The following is a 17,547-nucleotide window of genomic DNA, read 5'->3' as shown; positions in this document are numbered from 1 at the left end:
CTGTATTACACCAACTACAAACCCCAATACATACAACAGTATAGAACTCCTGCGTACAGCACAAGACAGCTAAGTTAAATATTCCTGTCAAACGATCATAAACTGTTCACTAATTATAAAACTCCCACATCCTATACGCTCGTAAAACTTGCAGCCAAAAAATTAAAAAACACAGTTAGAGTTTTGATTGCAACTCAAAGACAACCAACAACCCATCTTTCACATCTAGGCTAGAAGAATACACGCGTTCAAATTTCGGACAAACCACAGACAAACAATCTTTTTCTACATCATGGAACTGTTCATGCGTAGCCAAGTGACTAAAGTCAATCTCTTTCTGGACTCTTGACCTGTAATGATGATTATCATGCAGCAAAATTGACATCAAATACTTTGACTTGTGCGATTTCTTGGCTTGTTGTTGACCCCAATAGTACACCTTTGCTTCAAATGTATAGGTGCATGAAATAGACGTGATGGTTGTTCGACAAGAAAGTTCAAGTTGTAAATGCAAACTTCGATTTCCGGTGTTGAATTTGTTAGATAAAATTGCGCACTGCTGTGATTTGTACAATTTCAAGTCTGGTAACTGTTGTGACTCTATCTTCCACAGGTATACAAGAGTGTCATCCATTTCAAATGAAATTTGTATTGGTTTGTCCAGTAAAGCCTTCACATACTCCACTGACTGTTTCTGATCATCTTTCTCTAAGCTCTCGCCACCTAAAAATTTGCTGAATGTCTTATAGTTTGCAGCCAACAGTAAACTTTCAGTCTGTTGCAGTGCTTTCTTAACGGCCACTAACTCATTGTCTGTCTGTTGCAGTGTTTTCTTAACAGCCACTAACTCATTGTCTGTCTTTTGCAGTGTTTTCTTAACAACCACTAACTCATTGTCTGTCTTTTGCAGTGTTTTCTTAACAACCACTAACTCATTGTCTGTCTGTTGCAGTGTTTTCTTAACAGCTGCTAACTCTTTGCCTGTTTCTGCTTGCTTTTTGTCTGCTAATGCTTGTTTCTTTTCAGCACTTGCCAGTCTCTCTTGTACATTGCTCACTGTTTGCATCGCCAAACTAAAATGATAGACTATGTTCTTGTCCAGGTGATCTTGTAGTTGCTCTCTATTCCCAATGAACTGGCATCCAGCTGATGCAAAATCACACTGTAGAGAACTGGTGGGGCATACGCCCTCTCTGCTGATATGCACTTCCACGTCCTTCCTAGCAACCTGCGTTCCACACTCATAAGGACAGTCAATAGGGTAACTATAACACGTCTCATAATGAACAGTTAACTGTCCATATTCCAGCTGTGTATCACAGTAGTAACAATCCACTATTCGGCGATTACACTCATTCTGCTTGTGATAGTCCATGTCCTTTCTCATTATCATTTCTCCACAATCATTGCTGCACGCTTCAACTCCATAGCCACATTCCTGGTTGTGTTCATCACGCTGTCTCAGTTCACCTTGCCAACTACAGCCTGCCTCACACTTATCACAAAGAATCTTCAAACTAAGAATCTCACGTTTTGTCATGTTGTTTGGATAGATTTCTGATTTCTTCAGTTTCTCCCTGCACACAGGACACGTCACATTACCATCCCTAATGAGGGGCCTCAAGCACTTCTGGCAAAATTGGTGACCACACTTGGTCAGCGTTGGTTCTCGTGCTGCCAAGTGGCAAATAGGGCATGTGTATCGATCATTGAGAGGTTCAACAAAGTGAGCATCGAATCCACCTATGAGATAGACAGCCATGGCCTATGCCACGAGGGCTGGTTTGCGCATGGCATTCCAATACCCGGAAATCTCCTAATATGTGCAAAACCTCTACAGCAGATACAACGGGTAGGGTAGCACTCACCATACCATCTTCTCTCCACATCTGTACACACATATTTGCTCATCCTAGGGTAACCAATTAAAAGCTATTGACCTTCCGTTTACCGTCTCCATTTCCAACAAATTAGTGTGACAGTCTGGAAACAAAAAAAAGAGTTCGAAGTAAACAATTAATGAATAGATAGTATATAAGTTACTTGACTTCCAACAACCAATGTAATCGTTACACTTTGAGTCTCAAATCCACAATTGCACCGAACTGTCGTGCACGACAACAAGCAGCAACTGCTTCAAAAAAGACAGAGGTAGAGCGTAGAAACTGTAGACTCAACGGCAAATGATAGAAATTTCAGCTCCGTGGCAGCACTAATTAACTTAATTAATATTGCAATGTGTTTGGTTCATATTAGAGCTAGATATAAAAGCTAGATGGGAAGTTCAACAAAAATGAACTTAACTTGTATGAGTAGATCTTACAAAGACAAATCGATCGGTATAAGTTACTCCATTATCTGCGTTTTTGTATACGAGAACGAGCGATGTACTGTGTTGTGCAACGCCCACGCGCCCGCTCGCCGCTTCCTGATCCTGGTCGATTAAGCTCCGCCCACTGGAAATAAATCAATGCGTTTACGGCTGACTGCTACGGATATATCGAGAATGCCGAATGTGAATGCGAAGATAATATGAATATCTGCCTTCTTGCCGTCAGTGGTTCCTCTCTAAAGTAAAATGGTGTCCGTAGAGCTGTTTTCCCGCTAGACTTTAATCCACCAGGAAGCGCGGAGCAGGCGCGTGGGCGTTGCACATCACAGAAACATCGCTCGTTCTCGTATACAAAAGCGAAGATAACGGAGTAACTTATACCGATTGAGTTGGCTTGGTAAGATCTACTAATACAAGTTAAGTTCATTTTTGTTGGACTTCCCCTCTAAGTACACAATAACTGTAAACTGCCATCTTCTCTCACAGTCTCAGACCTGCCAACCTAGCTGAATCAAAATGCTTGAGTTTGCAGGAAAAAATGCGGAAGCTTAAAATTTTTGACACGCCTACAATAGCATTAATATCAATAAATTTTATATCATAAATGTTAAATAATATATGTTTAGCAAAATTTAAATATCTGCTTGCTCGGTTGGAGTAGAAGCCATTAATTAATTAATTAATTACAGTACACCTAAAGAAACAAAGTGCAATTAACAAATGTAAAACACAGAACTTGTACGTACCACTGCCTAGATTACTTAATTATATAAGAACGAGGTATATAGATGGTCTACATTCTATTGTTTTGTGGCTTTCTTCGATCGGTTTTCCAGCAATACAACTCCTTGGTTAGTATCGCTAGCCCTAACTTAAAAGGGGCGTAGCTAGGAACATTTTTGTAGTATAGAGAATAGCCAGCCCCTCCCCTTTTCCACTTCCAGACAGTTTTGCCTGACCGACCAAATATGTATGAAAGAGCCGGATGGAGTGACGGGCTGGCACATAGACATTGATATCCGGATATCAAGTATGTACTAACATAATTAACTCTAGGCGTAGCGAGGGCTATTGTATTCGTCTCACTGGAAGTAGCGCACGACCCGACTCGACGGAAATATTGACTTGCCAGAAACGACCATGTTAACAACTTTGGAATGTATAGCGTGCGTTCACTGGTACAGTGTAGCGCTCGTGTAATCTCGACATATCCTATGGTAGTCTCGCGTAGCCGCGTCAAACTTCCGGGCGAAAATGGCGTTTGATGATAAGACTGCCTGTCCTTTCTCAGCCACCTGTCTACACAAGTGTTGGGTCTATATAGTGTGACTCAGACGTTATCTGTATAAACAAGTGTTGGAATGCTTGTGTCTAGTGACGTACACGTGGAGGTTAATTAATTAGTAGGTGCTTGCCAGTACATGTGCAGCAGTTAACTGTTTGGTGTAGACGTTGTTATTGTAGTACTGTACGTACCTGTGCCTCGTTGTTGAGACTAGTAACATCAATTGTTCGATGTACTAGGAACACACGCATAGGTAAGTTTCCTGCTTTGCAGTGCGTTTGGAAGCACATTACGTATTTGCTAATTCTACTGTACAACCAAAGTACAACCAGAACTTGAAGTATTTCTCGCCATATGGATGTAGGCGGAGATATATGGCTATGCGAGACTAGAACTAAAATCTCTGACTGAAAGATGTCAATTTCTCGTCGCCTAGGAGTCAGCACTGTAGTGCTCCCTTTCACTAGGGTTGTTGTTACACACAACAGGCACGCCCACCAATTGTCAGAATGCATCAGATTTGATGACAAATGAAGGTAGGCGGGAGTCTCTCGCTCAATGAGGCAGAGTTGGCAACTCTGCAGTCTGACAGAGAACTGTCAGGCGCTAGGCACGCCACACTTGTAGGCGGGTAAATAATTGCGCATGCGCGAACTATAAATTATAGGTGGTGTCGACTCTGTGAAACGCATGAACTGTGTGCGTGCGTGCGTGCGTGCATGTGTATGTGTGCTCCGTGTGTGTGTGTGTGTGTGTGTGTGTGTGTGTGTGTGTGTGTGTGTGTGTGTGTGTGTGTGTGTGTGTGTCTGTGTCTGTGTCTGTGTCTGTGTCTGTGTCTGTGTCTGTGTCTGTGTGTGTGTGTGTGTGCGTGCGTGTGTGTGTGCGTGTGCGTGTGCGTGTGCGTGTGCGTGTGCGTGTGCGTGTGTGTGTGTGTGTGTGTGTGTGTGTGTGTGTGTGTGTGTGTGTGTTTGAGTGTGTGTGTGTGTGTGTGTGTGTGTGTGTGTGTGTGTGTGTGTTTGTGTTTGTGTGTGTGTGTGTGTGTGTGTGTGTGTGTGTGTGTGTGTTTGTGTGTGTGTGTGTGTGTGTGTGTGTGTGTGTGTGTGTGTTTGAGTGTGTGTGTGTGTTTGAGTGTGTGTGTGTGTGTGTGTGTGTGTGTGTGTGTGTTTGTGTGTGTGTGTGTGTGTGTGTGTGTGTGTGTGTGTGTGTGTGTGTGTGTGTGTGTGTAAGCGCTGTAGATAGTTGCTATTCTCAAAATGCAAGCAATATCCAAATAAGTCCTTGAATTAATCGGCATTATTGTGATAAACATTCAGTATCCATAATGTAAGCAAGAACAATCTAAACTGTGGCTGAGCATTTACATCTGTCAGATTAGCACAGCAACTGTATTGCACCAAGTGAACATTAGAAACTCCTAATACATACAATACAAAACTCCTGCATATCTGGCACATGAAAGGTAAACACTGCTGTCAAATGATCATAGCCTGTTCACTGACTAAAGTCTCATCTTAATTAAAGCACTTGTAAAAACTTGCAGCCAACACAATTGGTAAAACTTTAGGATTTTAATTCCAACTCAAAGACAACCAACAGCCCATCCGTCACAACCAGACTTTTGTTAGTGGCACCAAATGTCAGATCAACCTTACACAAAGTCTCCCGTCCTCTGCCATGAGAGCTACTAAAGTCACTCTCTCTCTGGACTCTTAAGCTGTAACCACGGCTATCATGTAGACAAGCTGACATCAAATACTTTGACTCGTGTAATCGTTTGTCATACCTTCTATCACAACAGCGTACCCTTACTACATAAGAGCATCGCTGTGAGGAACCATATCCACATTCATCAGAAATAAGCTCAAGCTGTAAATGCAACCTTGGATTTCTTGTGTAAAATTTGTTAGATAAAATTGATTGACAACCAACAGAATGTTTGTGGTAAAAGTGTTGTGTCTTTATCTTCCACAGGTCTACAAAAGTGCCACCTATTTCAAATGAAATTTGAGTCTGGTCATCTAGTAAAGTGTTCACATACTCCACTGACTGTTTCTGGTCGTCTTTCCCCAAGCACTCAACACCCAAACTTTTGATAAATGACCCATAGTTTGCAGCCAACAGTAAACTTTCTGTCTGTTGCAGCTTTTCCTTAACATCACATAACTCATCCTCAGCAACTGACAAATTCGTCTCCATCCTTTTCTGCTTCTTGTCAGCACTTGCCAATTTCTCTTGTAGATTGCTCACTGATTGCATAGTCAAACTAAGATGATTGACTATGTTCTTTTCCAAATGATCTTGTAGTTGTTCTTTATTTCCTATGAACTGGCATCCAGCTGATGCAAAATCACACTGTTGAGGACTGTAACTGTCACACGTCTCATAGTGAACAGTTAACTGTCCATGTTCCAACTGTGTATCACAGTAGCAACAACCCACAATTCTTCGACTGCACATATTCTGCTTGTGATAGTCCATGTCCTTTCTCATTATCACTTCCCCACAATCATTGCTGCACACCTCAACTACATAGCCACATTCCTGGTTGTGTTCATCACACTGTCTCAGTTCACCTTGCCAGCTACAGCCTTTCTCACGTTGATCACAATAAATCTTCAAACTAAGAATCTCACGTTTTGTCATGTTGTTTAGAAACATTTCTGATTCTTTCAATTCCTCCCTGCACACAGGACACGTTGCATTACCATCCCTAATGAGGGGCCTCAAGCACTCCTGGCAAAATTGGTGACCACACTTAGTCAGCATTGGCTCTCGTGCTGCCAAGTGGCAAATGGGGCATGTGTATCGATCTTTCACAGGTTCAACAAAGTGAGCATCGAATCCACTTTCATGGTGGACAGCCATGACATGTCACGAGGGCTGGTTTGCGCATGACATTCCGTAACCCGGAAATCTCCTACTATGTGACTCTGGGTGCAAAACCTCTAGGTACACATACAAAGGATATCACTCACACACATACCATCTTCTCTCCACAACTGTACACACATTTGTACATCCCTCTCATTAGACACTAGACAACCAAAAGCTACTAATCTTTCGTTCCTCGTCTCCCTAATAAATATGAAAGTCAGAAAACAAAAAATACGAGTCACGTGACGTCACACAACCATGCAATCACTCACAATGAGTCTCACCTCCACACCAGCAAACGAGTTGTCGTGCACAAACAACAAGCAGTAACTGCTCTAATTAAACTAGTGCTGTGGCCGAGAGGGGTCATGCCGTGTGCAGTGCGCGCCCGTGCCGTGTGCAGTGCAGCCCGATGTAGAGTTACGTAGTGTAATCATTGATTTTGATGCTTCTAGTCGCTTTCCCCGTAAGATAGAACGGCTTGCTGTCTCTTTGAAGTACACCATTCGTGTTAGCTATGGCGCATACGCAAATCAAATATACTCGGTTCAGCCTACAACGTACTGCCAAATGGACGCTGCTCAGCTGGATGGTATCTACTCATTAGTTTCTAGCTTGCAGTTTGACTGACACGATTTTGGTTTGGTTTAGAGAGAATTAGAATTTACTATCAAGAGGGAAAACCTTTGAAGGTGATTCTAGCGTATTTGGCTGCGAATCACGTTGTTCGGAGGTGACTAGAAATGCTTACTTATTTACTTGCAAATCTCTATTTGTGATACTGTGAATTGCATTGTAGCATGAGCTGGCTGAAGCGAAAGACTAGAGCTGTTGGTCTTCGAAGAAGAAACGGTAGCTGGGATCTGCTAGTACTGCCTGACATCTTGCAAGCAATGCAGGTACTGTATCTTGCGTACGTGTTTACAGCTACAAATGCTACTGTTAGTGTACAGTACTAACAAATCTACGAACAGCAACAATAGCAGTCACGTGATTTCCTATTTTTAGTAGCAGGCAAGAAATATTTCTACAGTACTGTACCACACTCATGGGTTGCTATTTTTTCAAAGTGATCCAATATACGAGTTACTATTTAAGCAGGGTTGGGGTAAGTAACCGAGCACTGCTACTATTTTTAAAGTAATCATGATTCAACAGTGGTGTAGCCACTTACATTTTTGCGGGTTTAAATTGATATTAATATCATTAATTATAATTTAGTGCTTATATTTAAGCTATGTTTATGTTTAAGAAAGTTAATTATATTAATTTAGTTAATTAGGGGGCAAAAGTGGCAAATCTTTTTCAACATTACCAATGGCTACAGAACTTTCTTCAACAATTTTAGAAGTTTAGGATACTGAGGAAGCTTGTTTTGATGTTGGAACAGCAATATCCAATAGTGTTTGGATGTTGGAACAGCAATAGTGTTTGTTTGCTTGTGTCTTATATAGATAGAAATTGAACGGTGTGGGAGAGGTGCTGGTTATCGGTCTCTCTGGAAGAGATTAAAGGATCGTCATGGGCTAGCAGTATGACGGTTGGTAAACTTATTAGTTGTATGATTAGTTACACTAAAGTTTGCATTTGTATCTCATTGAGCTGAATAAATTGCACCTCGACATTTCAGTCATTGAATATTAGGTTAGTCAACGTGTTTTGTTGTAGACATACATAGAAACAGGAAAATTTAGATACTTGTTTTTTGCCTTTGGAACAGGAATAAGCGGGGATGTAGGAATACAATTGTTGATTGCAGATTGTGTAAACAGGGATATCGTAATGACATTACTATCAATTATGGATCCGGAAGGAGCAAAATCTAGGAAAGGTCGACGACTGAAGCGCAGAGTTTATGTAAACAAGGTACTATATTTGAGAATATGACACATGATATATCAGTAATTGAATTTCTGTCCATGTTAGGGTCCAAATTATGTTTGGCATACAGATGGCTATGACAAGATTAGTTCTATTGGGATTTACATACACGGTTGTATTGATGGGTATGCTGTCTTAATTTTGTTTTGCTGTGTCATCAATTAGGTCACATACTGACTTTGGACTGACATTAATTTTGTGTGTGCTTATTTTGTTCTGTACAAATCCTGTTGAATATAATGTAGGTATTCCAGAAAGATCTTGTGGATGAAGATCTCCCCCACAAACAAGGATCCAAGTGTTGTTGCTAAATATTGTCTTGATGTTGTTAGAGATATTGGAGGTATGTCACTTACATTTTTATTGTGTGAATACTTTCTTACTGGAATGTTTCTGTAGCACAACACTGTTACTAGTATTTCTTATGCTTAATAAATTTATTAACATAGTAGCATCGTTTTGTATTTGGTTACTTACATCTGTTTATTTTCTTTGAACATGTTTGAGGTGTTTTATATATACTAATATTTTATGATTTGCATAGGAATAATGCAAACTAGTTGTTGTAATGTTTCATTTTTCTGGATAGGATGCCCTAGAGTGCTTAGATCAGATCATGGCACTGAGAATTGTCATCTAGCTACTGCACAAATTACTTTTCGCTTCTATGGTACTGATGCTTTACCTGCTAACGGAAGCTTTCGTTATGGAAATCTACTACAAACACAGTATTTGGAGCAAGTGTTTAGAATAACTGCTAATGTTTCTGTTTGATATCTGTGTATGAAGAGAATAGAAGGATTATGGTCCCAGCTGCGAACGCAAATGACTGACAAGTGGATACTATTGTTTCAGCAACTGTCGGAAGAAGGTTGGATATACTCAAATGATAACACAAAAATGTAAGTGGTGTAAGTGGTCTGTGTGTAGGCAAGCAATTGCTAAAGACATTCTTTTTGTGTGGTGTATGTAGGACATGTTTTTGGTTTGTGTTCACTCAAGCTATGGAGGCAGAGTTAGACTATTTTACTCATTGGTGGCATACGCATCACATGCAAAAAAACACACACAGCTAGCTGTCCTGGTGGAGTACCAGAAGATATTTTTGCTCGTCCTCAGCTTACAGGCATGTTTGTTATATTATGCCTTCATGTTGATTTGTCACTATTCACATTGTTTATGTATTTAGGATCTGACAATTACTTGTGTGCTGTTGGTCCTCAACTGTATGATGAAACATATGAACTACTGGCATCTTTTCAACCTTCATTTTACTGCCGGGAATTTGCGGAAGCTGCACAGTCATTGCTGAACATGCTTGACATAGATATCAATGTTATTGATGTCAATCTAAGCGATTGTGTTAAAGCATACAAGTGCCTTGTAGCTGCTATGGAGTTCTGAGGTAACTGACACAGGTATAGATAATAGTGTTTATATCTAATATATATGTATGAATTATATCTGTGAATTTACAATTCTAATTGAGCAATGCTGCATCTTGGGAATTCCAGGGTGTTCTGTATGTAATTTAGAGGTGACATCACGTGGGCAGCAACATACAATCTGTTTGTCAACAAGAAATGTCACAAGACAAAGTGCATTTTTAATTGTACCTCCAGCACACAATGAAAAGATGTTTTACCAAGTGGCAAAAGATTAAGTTTAGCTTACTCAATGGCAATTCGAAAACTAATTACTTCTCAGACGAAAACTCAACTCAACTCAACAAAGAACAAACAGTTTCTGACTAAAAGTACATTATTCTGGAAGGTTAATTTCTGTGAGCTTAGAGACTACAGAGTCTGCAGAAGGTCGCTTTTCAGGACTGATCTGCAAGCAACTTGCAACAGCATCTGTAGCAACTGATGGCATAACTCTAGAAATATGTGATCCTCTGGCATAAAAGAAATGCCGTTGAATGGCCATTGGCTTTCTGTTGATTTCATTCCAAATGAAACATCCTGCAGGGGCGTAGCGTCCAGTCCGACCGGTCCGGCCATGGCCGGACCGGTTTTTGAAATATGCACTTTCGCCAGACGCTCAATGGCATCAACTTCCGTTTTAAGGGTATAGCCGATTAAATAAGTAATATATTTCTGCTCATGCAGTACTTTGTGCGTCGGCCTTGCGTTCTCCAGACGTCAGTTGAAGGTACTGTACAGGCTCGGAGACCCAGCCGATGCGAGGCTAAGATGTGTGCAGGTAATGCACGGAGGTCCGAGGCCGCTAAAAAGACCCGTTCATCTCAGAGCCGCCGCATCTATCAGGAGCAGACCTGTGAGATTAGGAGTCTAGCAAGTTGTCGAAGTAGTTGTCTGTCTCGAAGTTGTAAGCTGACGATTGTATCACGTAAAGTTCAAGTTATACGTTGTCAAATTCTTTTAGACTGGTATGGACCCGGTGCCGGAAGTCGGCGAGAAGCCAAACCAACCCACTTCCTTTGCTTTCCCCAAGCGTGAGTTCGGAAAGGCAAGGATTGTGAAGCGATCGTTCCAATCCTCATGGTTTGCCAGGTGGCCTTGGCTTCATTATGACTGCTCCCGAGATTCGGCGTTTTGTCACGTCTGCGTGAAAGCCGTGAAAGAAGCAAAGATGAGGTTGACTAGTGGCAATGTCAAAGACTCTACATTTATTTCAGGCGGATTCCATAATTGGAAAGATGCCATCCCGGTGTTCACAAGTCACAACCAGACAACTACGCACAAAACAGCTACAGAAGTTGTTGTCACATTGCCACATACCACAGACGATGTGGGAGAATTGCTTTCGTCAGCCCACGCACAAGAGAAGCACGCCAATCGCATGTGGCTTGTTAAAGTCTTTGAGAACATACTGTTTCTAGCTAGGCAAGGTCTTGCAATGCGTGGGCATGGAGATGACGCAGATAGCAACTTCATGCAGCTTGTCCGTTTACGTGCGATTGACAACCCACAATTTCTCACCTGGATTGAACGAAAAACCAACAAGTACACCAGCCCTCAAGTGCAGAACGAACTGATAAATGTCATGGCTCAGAGTATTGTGAGAAATATTGCTTCTTCCATTAGAAAGGCCAAGTATTTTTCCATCATGGCTGATGAAGTAACAGATGCTTCAAACAAGGAACAAGTTGTTATTTGCTTCCGTAGAGTCGATGATCAGCTTGAAGCTCATGAAGATTTTGTTGGTTTATATATGGTGGAATCAATACAAAGTGACAACATTGTTCACGTCCTGACAGACACAATGACAAGAATGAACCTATCAATAAACAACTGCAGAGGCCAGTGTTATGACGGGGCTTCTAATATGGCAGGTTCAAGAAAGGGAGTAGTCACCCAAATAAGAGCTCTGGAGCCACGTGCTATGTATACCCACTGCTATGGGCATGCTCTCAACTTAGCAGTCAGTGACACAGTCAAGCAAAATAAGATTCTCCGAGATGTTCTCGATATAACGTTTGAGATATCCAAATTAGTAAAATTTTCTCCTAAGAGGGATGCTATGTTCACCAGGCTGAAAGAAGAGCTGGTTCCTGGCACCATTGGATTTCGAACGCTCTGTCCCACTCGGTGGACTGTACGGGCTGCTTCTCTTCACAGTGTTCTCGAGAATTATGCTGTTTTTCAAGCACTGTGGCAGAAAGTGAAGGAATCAAGAATTGATTCTGAAATACGAGCTCGAGTGACAGGGGTAGAGGCCGCCATGAACAAGTTCGATTTTTTGTTTGGGTTGATGCTAGGTGAACGCCTACTACGACACACAGACAATCTGAGTAAAACGTTACAAAACCCTTCTATGACAGCGTCGGAAGGCCAGAATATTGCAGACCTAACCGTGAAGACTCTCAGTACAATGCGTTCTGAAGAAGCTTTCGACATTTTCTGGAAACAGGTAGAAGTTCTTCGACAGCAGACTGGACTATCTGAAGCAGCATTATCAAGGAAGAGAAAGGCACCGTTTGGCTCAGAAGTTGGCAGAAGTGAGGGGTATCATCCAAGCTCACCCAAAGAATACTATCGTCGTCAATATTTTGAATGCTTTGACTTTATTGTCAGCTCCATTCGTGACAGATTTAACCAGCCCGGTTACACTAGCCTTCTGAACACCGAAAACCTTTTGCTGAAAGCAGCGAAAGGAGACAATTATGGTACGGAGCTTGCGTTTGTTCAAGATTATTACGGAGATGATGTCATACTGTCCAGTCTTGCAACTCAGTTAGAATTGCTAACAACTGCATTTACGCCTCAACTGGAAGAAGTAACCCTGTCAACCATCAAGTCGTTCTTGCAATCTCTTTCTTTGGCTCAAAAGGCATCGTTCTCTGAAGTGTGCAAGGTACTCTGTTTCGTATTGGTCACACCAGCTACCAACGCTGTTAGTGAGAGAAGTGCATCAGCGTTAAGGAGAGTGAAGACGTACCTCCGTTCGACCATGTCTCAAGTTCGCTTGAATAACCTGTTAGTTCTCCATGCTCATAAGGCTAAAACAGACACTTTGTCGATCAGTTCGTGCTTAAATGAGTTTGTGGCTGGTAGTGAGCACAGACTTCGCATTTTTGGAAAGTTCGATTAAGGTTATGAGCAGCAATAAGTATCAGTTTTAGAATTAGACATGGCTGTCATTATAGTTCTCGTTAATTAAAGTTGTCCCGCCCATCTACTAGCGTGCGCTACATTGTCCAGCCCACTAGCGCGCGCTAGGCCGGACCGGTTTTCATTTACTTCCTACGCCCCTGTCCTGTTAGGAGTTCATACAGCACACACCCTAACGCCCATATGTCCGTTTGTGTGGAATAGACGCAATCAAAGACTTCTGGAGCAGAGTAAGCTGCTGTTCCCATGCTTGTTATTTCTCTGGTACAAGCCAGCCCATAGTCTGCTAAGTAGGGATGATAAGTATGGGCATCTATCTGTAACACATGTTGCAAGTTATATCCCACTATTTGATTATTTCACATCATTCTTACTAAAATGTTGTCTGTCTTCAAATCTCTATGGAGCACCTTAGGTTTTGCATTATGCATGTATCCTAGAGCCGATGTCACTTGGGCAGCAATTTGCATTCTGTTTATCAAAGAGAACTGTAAAGGACAAAGAAGGGCATTCCTCCAGTGCACAATGAATATAGTACATGTTACTATTTAATAATTCATTAACAATCTCACCTGCAAGTTTGAAGTCTGTGCAAACAGAGCTCGAAAGAGACTTGGTCCGTTAACTAAGTTGGTGACAATATAGAATGTTGATGGCACTTCTTTCGCTCATGCGAGGATCATGATAATGTGCGGGTGCCGAAGATGTCTAGACGACATAAACATCCATTCAATATTGTTGACAGGCATGTTTGCAATGTATATGGTCACTAACAATAAAGTAAAATTTCTCTCTCAGGTGTAATGGGAGAATTTTTTACTTGCTCAAATTGAATTATTTTAATGGTAACTCTGGACCCACTCCACTTTGCTTCATACACTGTGCCAAAATTTCCTTTACCCAGCTGCTTTCCAATCTGAATGGTACTTGGCTGCACTTCTAGCTTGACACACAACCTATCTGTACAAAACGATAAAGTTAACAACACGGTGTAGCAAACATGTACAAGTAATCAATGGTCAATATGCTAGTTACCTAAAGGTGATTCTGTCTTCCTGTCAGCATCAGACGTGGCATTCACTTGCTGCTCATCAGTCTGAACTCCTAAAGACTTGTATGACAAATGAATTGATGTCTGTACTTCTACAGATGTCGTCGCAGTTGCTGTGTGATGGGCCTGGATTGCACCAGGGGACCCATACGCTGATCCAGGCTCTTCACCTTTTCCTACAGCACTGTCGTTGTGTGTCCTATCAACAAATGTGTATAATCTAATTGTAACTGGTTTATGAAGACTGGGTGTACCAACCAGCTCTGATAAACTGTGAAAGAGTCATCAGATGTAACCTCCATCTCGTCATAGATTGCAATGCCAAATAGAGGTTTGCAAGTAAATAAGTAAGCATTCCTAGTCACCTCCGAACAACGTGATTCGCAGCCAAATACGCTAGAATCACCTTCAAAGGTTTTCCCTCTTGATAGTAAATTCTAATTCTCTCTAAACCAAACCAAAATCGTGTCAGTCAAACTGCAAGCTAGAAACTAATGAGTAGATGCCATCCAGCTGAGCAGCATCCATTTGGCAGTACGTTGTAGGCTGAACCGAGTATATTTGATTTGCGTATGCGCCATAGCTAACACGAATGGTGTACTTCAAAGAGACAGCAAGCCGTTCTATCTTACGGGGAAAACGACTAGAAGCATCAAAATCAATGATTACACTACGTAACTCTACATCGGGCTGCACTGCACACGGCACGGGCGCGCACTGCACACGGCATGCATGACCCCTCTCGGCCACGGCAATAACTAGACAGAGATAGAGCGTAGAAACTGAAGACTCCGAAACGAGACGGCAAACGATGAAAATTTCAGTTTCGTCGCAGCATTGTCTTTGGTTCGTAAAGTTCAGTACAAACTAACTGTAACGGTCACCTGCTATCTTCTCCCACAGTCTGACAGTAACCAAAGAACTCTTAGTGTCCAGCGCTAGGCATGCGCCCTTGTAGGCGAGCAGGCAATTGCGCATGCTCAAACTGTAAATTAAATTAAATTTAATGAACGATATCACCACCCTAAAAATTAATAATTAGAAACATTTAAATCTTAAAATAACACTAAAGTCTGTACAAAGTGAATTGTGACTGAGTATGCAAATGTAGTTCAATCAGCATCTACTTGTGCATGCGTGGCCTTGTGTGTGTGTGTGTGTGTGTGTGTGTGTGTGTGTGTGTGTGTGTGTGTCCGTGTGTGTGTGTCCGTGTGTGTGTGTGTGTGTGTGTGTGTGTGTGTGTGTGTGTGTGTGTGTATGTGTGTGTGTGTGTGTGTCTGTGTGTATGTGTGTCTGTCCGTGTGTGTGTCTGTGTCTGTGTCTGTGTCTGTGTGCGTGCGAGTGCTTGTTGTACCTTTGCACTTGTGTTAGGATGTACATGTTTTGCAGCCACCTCAAGCTCACGAACAGAGCTAGCTTGAATATCTTGAGCCATCAATCTCTCTTCCTAAAACCACCTGAAAGCAAAAAAAGACCAAAAAGCGAAAGAACCGAGCAAAAAAAGGCGCCAAATATTAACAGATCTACACCAAACAATGCAAAGTGGAGGAGCAAAAAAAGATCTTCCAGACTTGTCTACCCGCCATTCTGAATAACACACGTTACCAAATATTAATATAAACAATACTGCATTCTAAAAATGGTATAACATGCAATGTATGCAATTCACATCCTAAATGAAGCATTGTAGGCCTTCTTGACTTATTGTAAAGTATATGCACAGTATATTTCTTATAACGTTCAGGAATATCATTGATAACAAGTTGCTGCTGACACATTCAACAAAGGCTTGTAAAATTGAAGAGTCTAGACTAAACATATCCATATGATATCACACACAAAATAAACCATCTCAAGTAGTAAAACAGTCTACAAGCAGAAGAGAAAACATGCAGTGCTTGAATAGAAATCCAGTCTGTTTTGGTAGTCTTGATTGTCTGCTATAGAACCATTCACAGTAGTTGCAGTTGTCCTTTTTGGTAGTTTGCAATTGTTTACTGCAGCCAATACCACCATAATTGATTTTTATTGATCCATATTTCTCCTAACTGTGGTGTTGCAAAAATACCTCTGTGAGAGCCGCAATTACTCCCATTACCTAGACACTTCCCACTCAAAGGTTGCAGATGTAAACTCACTATCCAATTCAACCTTCTACTTTCCATGATAGTGTACCCCATCCTAATCGAATATTGCCTTTGCTTCCTCTGTAGCCGTGCATTTGATGGATTTATAGGTATAATAGATCTAGATCAGCTGATGAGATATGTTAGCATAACCCTCAAGATCATAACTGAATGCAGCGTTGTTCGATACAAAACGAGTGCTTGAGCCAGTCACAACTCCAACATCCTCTCTTACAAAACTTGAACATCAAATTCTCTACAGCTCATAATTTCCACCAACCACTAGAAACCATTCATAGTGATCAGATGACAAGAAAATAAGCAAATTAATTAAGAAAATCTGAACATGAATAATACCATTTCCTGCTGTAAACTTTGCAAACACCTTAGACCTATAAAACTACTATTAGACACAATATATTTTTGGCAGACCGTAATTACATTATTAATTAGATAATTAACTAAAAATTGTTCATACTGTTCTAGATAGATGCTCCATCCGGACATTGCTTTTGGGTTTAGCTGGGACACCAAGGTGCACAAGCCAAAACTGCTCTTGCAACACTAAAGTGGTGCTTGCGTGCAGCTTTGTCGCCTCCACCTTCCTCTAAAACAAAAAAACGCTTTTATGGGTTTACTATACGCATGCAGAAGTTTTGTATAGACATGGGTAATTCATGCAGAAAATTATAGTCAAGTGTAGGTTATGTTAGTGTAATATCTGGCTCAATATAGTGCATTATAAAGTAGTCAAATTGATCAGATGATTGGGTAAAGACCTCATGGCATATATAAAAAAAGACGCACATGCATGCAATTGTCGAACACGCCTTTGCCAGAAGCCATGCAAGTCATGACAAAACCCTCGACATTCATTGGCTGCCACTTAAGTGGCGGCAGCTTGCTGATTGGCTGACTTTGATCACTTCCGAACTCGGTTCGATCAGAAGTTGATCCAGACCTTCTATCATTTCTTTGGAGACGGTCTGGAACTTCGAGGTTAGGTATGTATACATTAAAAAAATTAAAAATCACGTAATGGGTTTGTGATTACTACTATGTTTACTAGATACTACACTCACATGTAAATCACTACTAGACTCACGTGTAATTCAGATTGCCCTCACGTGTCCATTATCCCAGATGTACACGCGACACCATCTTGCTTGTAAATCGGTGTTCCACACCCACACACACGGACACGGACACACACACACACACACACACACACACACACACACACACACACACACACACACACACACACACGAGTATACTAATTATGTAACTCAGTTACTGTTATTCATGTCACCAACCATATAACAACCAATGCCTAGTTTGAAATATAATGCCAGTTGCCAAAATGCATATCCAATGTATACACCTATAAGTGTCACAACACAATGACTGATACCATCAAC

The 17,547-nt window shown here is 41.3% G+C and overlaps 5 protein-coding genes and 2 long non-coding RNA genes across 9 annotated transcripts; 3 read left to right on the top strand and 4 right to left on the bottom strand.

Annotated features, from left to right (window-relative positions):
* Nucleotides 1-1,762, bottom strand: LOC134187960 (TNF receptor-associated factor 3-like). Its single transcript, XM_062656142.1, has 2 exons — nt 1,629-1,762; nt 1-1,577 (listed from the first exon to the last, which is right to left on the bottom strand). The coding sequence occupies exons 1-2, from the start codon at nt 1,760-1,762 to the stop codon at nt 176-178; spliced, it is 1,536 nt and encodes a 511-aa protein (XP_062512126.1). The 3' UTR covers nt 1-175.
* Nucleotides 1,763-4,911: 3,149 nt separating this feature from the next.
* LOC134188286 (TNF receptor-associated factor 6-like) lies at nt 4,912-6,482 on the bottom strand. Its single transcript, XM_062656482.1, has one exon. It carries the CDS (start codon nt 6,480-6,482, stop codon nt 5,178-5,180), a length of 1,305 nt encoding a protein of 434 aa, XP_062512466.1. The 3' UTR covers nt 4,912-5,177.
* A 1,543-nt stretch (nt 6,483-8,025) lies between these two features.
* On the top strand, nt 8,026-9,471 carry LOC134187887 (uncharacterized). Of its 3 annotated transcripts, XM_062656058.1 has the most exons (7): nt 8,026-8,135; nt 8,212-8,357; nt 8,418-8,497; nt 8,618-8,715; nt 8,962-9,100; nt 9,162-9,274; nt 9,346-9,471. In XM_062656058.1, the coding sequence occupies exons 2-6, from the start codon at nt 8,274-8,276 to the stop codon at nt 9,166-9,168; spliced, it is 408 nt and encodes a 135-aa protein (XP_062512042.1). In that variant the 5' UTR covers nt 8,026-8,135; nt 8,212-8,273; the 3' UTR covers nt 9,169-9,274; nt 9,346-9,471. The 3 variants fall into 3 exon arrangements, 2 of the variants coding, with proteins under 2 accessions (XP_062512042.1, XP_062512041.1); XM_062656057.1 differs by having other exon boundaries at nt 8,962-9,274; XR_009971190.1 differs by lacking the exon at nt 8,418-8,497 and having other exon boundaries at nt 8,962-9,274.
* Nucleotides 9,472-10,347: 876 nt separating this feature from the next.
* On the top strand, nt 10,348-11,221 carry LOC134188285 (uncharacterized). The gene is made up of 5 exons (XM_062656481.1): nt 10,348-10,442; nt 10,514-10,703; nt 10,761-10,830; nt 10,889-11,143; nt 11,218-11,221. The coding sequence occupies exons 1-5, from the start codon at nt 10,374-10,376 to the stop codon at nt 11,219-11,221; spliced, it is 588 nt and encodes a 195-aa protein (XP_062512465.1). The 5' UTR covers nt 10,348-10,373.
* A 150-nt stretch (nt 11,222-11,371) lies between these two features.
* On the top strand, nt 11,372-12,929 carry LOC134188284 (zinc finger MYM-type protein 1-like). Its single transcript, XM_062656480.1, has one exon. The coding sequence runs from the start codon at nt 11,382-11,384 to the stop codon at nt 12,927-12,929; it is 1,548 nt and encodes a 515-aa protein (XP_062512464.1). The 5' UTR covers nt 11,372-11,381.
* A 264-nt stretch (nt 12,930-13,193) lies between these two features.
* On the bottom strand, nt 13,194-13,637 carry LOC134187558 (uncharacterized). Its single transcript, XR_009971143.1, has 3 exons — nt 13,522-13,637; nt 13,324-13,437; nt 13,194-13,266 (listed from the first exon to the last, which is right to left on the bottom strand). It is a non-coding gene; the product is annotated as an uncharacterized LOC134187558 (long non-coding RNA).
* Nucleotides 13,638-15,705: 2,068 nt separating this feature from the next.
* On the bottom strand, nt 15,706-17,263 carry LOC134188068 (uncharacterized). The gene is made up of 3 exons (XR_009971254.1): nt 16,605-17,263; nt 16,484-16,518; nt 15,706-16,408 (listed from the first exon to the last, which is right to left on the bottom strand). It is a non-coding gene; the product is annotated as an uncharacterized LOC134188068 (long non-coding RNA).
* Nucleotides 17,264-17,547: the final 284 nt, after the last annotated feature.

This window comes from Corticium candelabrum, chromosome 12 (assembly GCF_963422355.1).
Source record: "Corticium candelabrum chromosome 12, ooCorCand1.1, whole genome shotgun sequence".
In the NCBI taxonomy this organism is placed as follows: Eukaryota; Metazoa; Porifera; class Homoscleromorpha; order Homosclerophorida; family Plakinidae; genus Corticium; species Corticium candelabrum.
This window is presented reverse-complemented; position numbering and strand designations above follow the sequence as displayed.

What these genes read in the sequence shown, in the direction of transcription:
- LOC134188284 (XM_062656480.1), top strand. Translation starts at nt 11,382, where the DNA reads ATGGCTCAGAGTATTGTGAGAAATATTGCTTCTTCCATTAGAAAGGCC.
- LOC134188285 (XM_062656481.1), top strand. Translation starts at nt 10,374, where the DNA reads ATGGCCGGACCGGTTTTTGAAATATGCACTTTCGCCAGACGCTCAATG. An exon ending in CATCAACTTCCGTTTTAAGG is followed by an intron (nt 10,443 to 10,513) that starts GTATAGCCGATT and finishes TGCGTTCTCCAG; the next exon opens with ACGTCAGTTGAAGGTACTGT. An exon ending in TAGTTGTCTGTCTCGAAGTT is followed by an intron (nt 10,704 to 10,760) that starts GTAAGCTGACGA and finishes AAATTCTTTTAG; the next exon opens with ACTGGTATGGACCCGGTGCC.
- LOC134188286 (XM_062656482.1), bottom strand. Translation starts at nt 6,482, where the DNA reads ATGGCTGTCCACCATGAAAGTGGATTCGATGCTCACTTTGTTGAACCT.
- LOC134187960 (XM_062656142.1), bottom strand. Translation starts at nt 1,762, where the DNA reads ATGGCTGTCTATCTCATAGGTGGATTCGATGCTCACTTTGTTGAACCT. An exon ending in GGTCACCAATTTTGCCAGAA is followed by an intron (nt 1,578 to 1,628) that starts GTGCTTGAGGCC and finishes TCCTGTGTGCAG; the next exon opens with GGAGAAACTGAAGAAATCAG.
- LOC134187887 (XM_062656057.1), top strand. Translation starts at nt 8,274, where the DNA reads ATGACATTACTATCAATTATGGATCCGGAAGGAGCAAAATCTAGGAAA. An exon ending in GCAGAGTTTATGTAAACAAG is followed by an intron (nt 8,358 to 8,417) that starts GTACTATATTTG and finishes TGTCCATGTTAG; the next exon opens with GGTCCAAATTATGTTTGGCA. An exon ending in TGTTGTTAGAGATATTGGAG is followed by an intron (nt 8,716 to 8,961) that starts GTATGTCACTTA and finishes TTTTCTGGATAG; the next exon opens with GATGCCCTAGAGTGCTTAGA.